The 7,000-nt window shown below is 43.9% G+C and overlaps 1 protein-coding gene across 8 annotated transcripts in view; it reads left to right on the top strand.

Moving 5' to 3' along the window:
* KLC4 (kinesin light chain 4) overlaps window positions 1-6,767 on the top strand; it is a 59,494-nt gene extending 52,727 nt beyond the window's left edge. For all 8 annotated transcript variants that reach the window (XM_044429204.1, XM_044429196.1, XM_044429202.1 and 5 more), the window contains exons 14-16: window positions 3,844-3,968; window positions 5,560-5,617; window positions 5,825-6,767. In XM_044429204.1, the coding sequence (XP_044285139.1) occupies window positions 3,844-3,968; window positions 5,560-5,617; window positions 5,825-5,914 (273 nt within the window). In that variant the 3' untranslated portion in view covers window positions 5,915-6,767. The remainder of the gene's footprint in view (window positions 1-3,843; window positions 3,969-5,559; window positions 5,618-5,824) is intronic.
* Window positions 6,768-7,000: the final 233 nt, after the last annotated feature.

Raw genomic sequence — 7,000 nt, 5'->3', positions numbered from 1 at the left:
ATTTTACATATTGTGACAGTTTGGATATGTGTTTTAATATTTGCACTTTTTAACCTTCAATCATTGTAACTGTATTTTTGTACCTTAAATTTCCTTTTTTCTCAAATACATGTTTTAAGGACTACCAGTGCTTTGTTGTCCTCACCAAACAAGAAACGGAACATAATAATAGCAATATAAAATAACAATGTATCCCCAAACATATCTAAAAAGGAACAGTTTTAAAAATCCATAGAACAGCAATTAATAAACACAGATTAAAATTAACAAGTATTAATATTACTTGTTAATACAACAAGTAATACTTATTGAAATCAATAAGTATTTAAAAGGGGATCTTATGATAATAAGGGAGTTATGTAATATAGCATAAAATCCCTGTTGGGTGAGGCCAAAGCCCAGCAATTCCGAGCACTCTGGTCCTGCCACATGCTCCAGTAAACCCACTAATTTGTTTCTGTTCTTCTCCAGTCACAGGTATTTAGAGACACACAGTTCTGAAAGTACACATAGCCAGTCAAAGCGACCTGAAGAACGCCAAATTTAGCTGTTCAAATTTAGCAGGTTCCTACACTTAAGAAAGATGATGTTATACCACCTGAGCCTGGAACTTTATTCTCTGAGTGTATATCACCTCTCAACCGCTAGGTAGAGCTACCCAATATGGTTTCCACTCTTTGTTTACTTCTTCATCCCAGCATCCGTTGGGAAGATATTACCTGCAAATAGAAAATACCTCAAGGTCTGGTAGAGCCTAATTCTGCCGCCTCCATCTTAAGATGGTAACTATGCAGACTTCATGACTTGAACATTAGCCATTCTCCCCGCCCTCTTGCCTTGTGCTTAGTTCACCACCTTCCCTGCATAGGAGTTCTGGGAAACTCTGAATCTTTCACAGCATTTTGTGACCTTTGAGTTGGCCTATTCCATTCATTATGTATGGGTGTGAAAACTGATGCATTCAAAATATGGTAATGGAGGAGAGCTGTCAAAATATCCTCAACTGACAGAAAGATGAACCAGTGGGTCCTAGATCAAATCAAGGCAGAACTTTCCTTAGAAGCAAAAATGACTAAACTGAGGCTGTTATACTTTGGGAAAGCTGAAGGCAGAAGAAGAAGGGGAAGATCAAATAGGAGATGGAATGAATCCATAAAGGAAGCCATGGCCTTGAATATACAAGAACAGGACATTTTGGAGGGCCACCATAAGTCAAAGATGACTTGATGGCACATAACAAGTATTTTGTGACCTTTGAGTTGACCTAGTGAAGTAGTATGGCTTTTAGAAATGTTTACATAGCCATGGCAGGCTTATCTACCATGAAATTGGCCCATCCCGTGTTAAAACCATTCAGTTTGCTGGCTATCAGTGTTTTGCTGTTTGGTGACAGACACTGAAATATTTTCTAGTAACCACTAGATACGGGCAGATGGGTCAAGGAAGGCAGACACGAAGATCAGGAATATTACAAGGGATAATTAAGTAGAGAGAAACAGATGTTTAGAAATAGTCAGGTTAGGGATACTAAGAGTTTTACAGGCTTTAAAAAAGCCACGCCTCTACACAATTCTCAAAGTAGCAGCAGTGATGGGTGACAAATGCACAGATATAGATCAAATCTATTCCAACAGCTTGCTACATTTGGTATGTGATTCATAATTTGAATTCTTAGGAATCACAAGCCTTCATGGGAGCAAAAAAGCAAGCTCTGAGGATTGGTTTCATATGCCTAATTGCGCTAATCCATATACTTGTATGCAGTCGTGTGTTGGGCTTATGAAGGTCTCCCCCTGCCAAACACTGGATTGCACTGCCAATTTTGGCTGCCGTTGCCCATGGGCAAAGTGATAGACCCTCATGCCCTGCTTCTTGTTTTGCTGGTGGTTAGCCACTCTTGAAAACAGAGCAGAAACTAAGTAGGCCCCTGGTCTGATCCAGCAGGGCTCTTTTGTTCTATGAGGGCACAGCTCCTAATTTTGCAATAGCCACTTGAAAGAACCCTCCTGGGCAAGCAGCAAGCCGAGTGTTGCCAGGTTCCCTTAACTGCACTGAAATATTTTCTGAGTGTGCACAGGTCACATATTTAGTGGCTACAGATACTCTTGACATGCACCATGAGCTGCCACTTGACACTTGAGACATTGTTAAGAGATCTGAAATAATAATTGGAAGTATGACTTTGGAATGGGTGCACATACAGCCCTCAGCCACATCCAGTGTTGCTTGCAGAGCCATGGGGGACCTGCCCAAAATTTCCCTTGTTAGCAGTAGCAAGGAAGGTAAAGGTAAAGGTTTCCCCTTGACATTAAGTCCAGTAATGCCTGACTCTAGGGGGCGGTGCTCATCTCCGTTTCCTAGCCGAGGGAGCCAGCATTTGTCTGCAGACAGTCTCCATGGTCATGTGCCCGGCATGACTAGACACTGAAGTGCACAGAACACTGTTAACTTCCCAATGAAGTGGTACCTTTTTATCTACTCGCATGTGCATGCTTGCGAACTGCAAGGTTGGCAAGAGCTAGGATGGAGCAATGGGAACTCACCCCGTTGTGCAGATTCGAACTGGCAACCTTTCGATCAACCAGCCCAGCAGCACAGGAGTTGAAACCACTGCGTAGCAAGGAAAGGCTGTGCCAAAAAGGTTGTGGGCCCCTGGATTAAAAGTTCCTTAGATATGCTGAACACTTCAGGAATTAAGACTTCTAACTAGTATGTATTGTGCATCCCAGGGAGTTACACCACTTACACAAAATTACAGTATTATGCATAATAATTAAAATCTCCAGTCCTCCAACACACACAATCTGAAACTGCTAAATCTCCGGGATAAATTACATCCCCAGACTATGGTGAACTAGACACATGTTTAATTGTCCTCTGTAACTCAACAATGTGGGGGCAAATTGCCCTACCGTAGGAAAGGAATTCCCAAATGGATTAACCAGTCATCCTCATCGGTGCATGCCAGTGCATATTATAAACTGAGAACAGTTATAGGCAGAATTTCTTGAGTCATATGGTTCATACACATGGTCATAAGGACTTTATGATGTCATGGAGAACATTAGCAATTCAGCAACTTCATTAAATCTCCCTTGCTCACTCATTCTTTTCAAGGGTGCATGATGGGAGGGTAAAGGGCACTTCCTGCAGTTTTACCCAGGCTGGACTACTACAGCTTACTGGTATGGGAATCACATTTCAAAAATACTATTCTAGACTGAAGAAAACAAACCAAAACACTCTTTCTTCCTGAACTTAGAAAAAATAGCAGGTAAAGGAGAAGAACCCATTCTCTGCACTTGCTAGATCATGCATGGAGGGACCTGACTTTTTCATCAGGCAACTTTCAGATCTGCAGCCCTAAGTGCAACCGGAAGTGGGCGTTGTTCAGCTGCGCCACTAAATTCTTTGTGGGAGTAGGTAGCAGGTTGGGCCAGCAGCTCCCATTACTTCTTACCTTTATCTCTGCTAGTTTGGGCTGATGGTAATTTTTGGCTAAAGCAAGTTGCTCACCCCTGCTTTAGAAGCTATTCTTTTTTACACGGTGGTTTGCATGAGTCTCTCTCTCTGTTTTATCCTTACAACGTCCTTGCGAGGTAGGTTGGGCTGAGAGGCTGTGCCTGGCCCAAAGTCACCCAGTGAGCTTCATGAAGAGTGGGGACTAGAACCCAGATCTCCTGAGCCCCAGTCCAACACTCTTAGCACTGCTCCGCCCTTATACCTTGTCTCAGAGGTTATGCATGCAATTTTCTAGTTACAGCTGCAAGAAATGCTTTCTTCTGATCTCTGGGAGAGCGAGGCGGTGTCCATCATGATGTCACTTGCTCTCTTCCTTTCCAGGATGGCACCGGCGCCCTCCGACGCAGTGGCTCACTAGGGAAGATTCGAGATGTGATCAAGAGAAGCAGTGAAATGCTAGTCAAGAAGCTGCAGGGGAACGGCCCACTGGAACCAAGGAACACCAAGTAGGAGGCTCTTTTGGGGGCTTGTGTTGGTTATGCGTGCATTGGTTGCATCCAGCTAGTGGCCTTCTCTTATGACTACAGCCGCCCCTGCTGCACATACTTCAGAACCCTCTAGTCTTACTAGGTGCCACTGAACAGGCCTGGTTTCATATGGGCTGGAATAGGCCTTAGTTTGATACAGGAAAGCCTTCCCCAAAGATACGCAGCCGCCGGAGCTGGAGATGCCCTGGTGCCACACCTGCTTCCAAGCCCCAGGCGTAGCCCATGCCATGTGCTCATAGCCCCCCGAAGGAGGAATCTATGCACTCCACTCCTCTAAGAGAAAGAAGCCCGACAACAATGGAAGAGCAGGTGTGTAACTGTGTCCCTTGGCCAACCAGTCTTCCCAGCTTCAAACTGCAAAGCTGCATGTTGGTTGGGAAAGTCTGCTCTTGTTGTTACCATAGACTTTAGCAAACATGGACACATTTACGATACAATTAACTGATGATTTTTGCAATCAAAATAATCCTGTGGTATACATCTCTACAGTCCCCTTATGCATGCTGAGCTTCAGACATCTAGATTTCATTGTCTCAGAAAGATACATATAGAGACACATTTTTATTTTTATAGATCACTAGAGCAAACGTGTCTTGAGTGCCTTCTTCAGTAGTCTTTCTTTTGCTTTCTAAGTGTAATAAATGTTTAAGGCTAGAGTGGCTTACTCAGGATCAAGGTGTAGCCAGTCTGTTATATACGCTCACTTAAATACTTCAAATGTGTCTTGCAGGGCAGGATCAGAGGAAGGTCCCCACAGTTCAGCATTCTTTGCAGTATGACACCAACCAGTAGGAACTAAGTCATCATTCCCAACCTGGTGCTCTCCAGATGTTTTGTATTTCAAGGCTTATCAGCTCCAGCCAGCCTGGCCAGTGGGCAGAAATGCTGGTGGTTGGTCCAAAATATCTGGTTAATTTGGGAAGGCTGCCTTAGGTGTTCTACTGGAAAAGGGGTCCACCAGTTGATGCAATTTGCTTTGCATCCACCTCTAATCTAGAACAAAATGGCCACAGTAGGAAGCAGCCTTCTGCAACTTGATTCTGTCCAGATATTTTGGGCATTTATTCCCATTATCCCCAGCCAACATGGCTAATAAACAGGAATTCTGAGTGTTGTAGTCTAAAACATCTGGAAGATACCAGACTGGGGAAGACTGGTATTAAATAATAACTGCACCTTGTAGTTTTTGTCTAGGCATGGCAACTTCAAGGGACTGACATTTTGTTTGCAATTTGACCCAGTGACGAGTTCAGATGTAACAACAAACCATGGTTTGGCATTATGTGAACAAGCCTGGATGCACACTAGAGATCATGTGTACCTTCTTTTCCTCCCCATACATGCTACAGTTCCCCTCTTCCTTTCTTGCTCTGAAGCAAACCTCTTTCATGGTTCATGGTTTGCACTGGATTTCTTGCCCAAAGCTGAAGATTCCCAGCTATGACCTTTTCCTATTTAGAGTATGTGCCCAGACCAAGGAAGAAAACAAAGCAAACAAGGAGGCCTAAAGGTGGTACCACAGAGGTAACTTTTTTCTCTTTTTCCTTAGCATGAAACGAGCAGCTTCATTGAACTACTTGAATAAATCTAGTGAGGATTCTTTCCAGGTAAGAAGCTCGTTGGGAGTGCTGAAAGTGTAGCCTAAGATATCTGGGGGGGGGATCAGATTTGGGGGAAGACTGCAGTATGCCCATCAATATGAGAACTTGCTAGATCGTTTTCATTTCAAACTGGTAAACACCAGCTTTTGTTCTTAGTGTAAACATGCTCACAACTGAAAGATGTAAGGTCACGAGAAATGGGTTGTTTTGCAGGATTCCCAAGGCCTTCGGGCTGAGAGCCGAGGCTTCAGTGCAAGCAGTGTGGATCTCTCCTCTCACAGCTCCTTGGTCACTTCCAACTGAGTCTTCCACGTTAATCATCTTTGCATCTCATCTCAGATGCCAAGTCCTTCCCCATACGGATACTGCATCTCAAGTCGATCACAGTTTTGGTTATGTCCTCCTCCTCCTCTTCGTTACGCACTAGAACTCACTGTCTCTCATGCTGATATCACTACAGTGGAAGAGTACTTTGTCACTGGGAAACACTAACCCACACGGGACCACCACCAGACTATTTGCTGTGCTGAACGCACTTGCCATCCTCTTTGCAAGGGGCGTTTTCACTGAATGAACTGCAAGAGCTCTTCCTCGACGCACTGGTTTGGTGAGCTCAGGTATAGGGGCTGACCTCTTCCTTCTTGTGACCCTTCCAACCATAGGGTACTGCTGAGAGCAGTTCACCTCCAACTTAGTCCTCACAGTGGCTCGCTCCGTCAGTGCCTACCCCCAGACCTTGTGCTTGGTAGTCTCCAGTACCATCTAATGCTGGGCTGTATAGCCTTCATCTCCCCTCTGCAGCCTGCTATGGCAAAGTCCTTCCTGAACAACCACCTTTGCTTGCAGCCATTGCACTGCTGATGCAGATGGGAAGGGGGTGTGGGATTGTTGGTTGGATATTATAATTCCATTTTGTGGGGAGTTACTTTGTCTAAGTCAAGAGACAATTCAAGACATGATGAAGTCATCAATTCCACAGAGATTTAGTATATGTATACACTCCGCTCTACAATTCATGACCCCACACTGGTCAGATTGCCTGCATCTGCCTTAGCAGGAACAACCATAGGGCAGACAGATCTACTGCCATTAACTATGTATTACCCATGATTCATTTCTGATTGTTGTCTTAATTTAATAAAAATGATCACAGCAACTAACTTGCCAACAGTTTCTGGAGTAACTCTTGCTGTGGAATTGCTCCTCCCTTGTCTTTACTGTGCAGTAAGTATAACAATAAAACAAAGGAAGGAGACGATGTCTCCATGTTGAAATGGTGTCACATTTATGTCCCTGCAAAACAAGTAAGATGGATGGGCATATACACTCTTTCTGTATACACTCATCTATGCTCTATGTAATTCTAAACATAGGAAGTGGAGTCATCCT

Source organism: Varanus komodoensis, unplaced genomic scaffold, assembly GCF_004798865.1.
Source record: "Varanus komodoensis strain SLA01 unplaced genomic scaffold, ASM479886v1 scaffold2, whole genome shotgun sequence".
NCBI classification, from domain to species: Eukaryota; Metazoa; Chordata; class Lepidosauria; order Squamata; family Varanidae; genus Varanus; species Varanus komodoensis.
The sequence above is the reverse complement of the archived record's forward strand: the minus strand, read 5'-3'. Positions and strand labels throughout refer to the sequence as shown.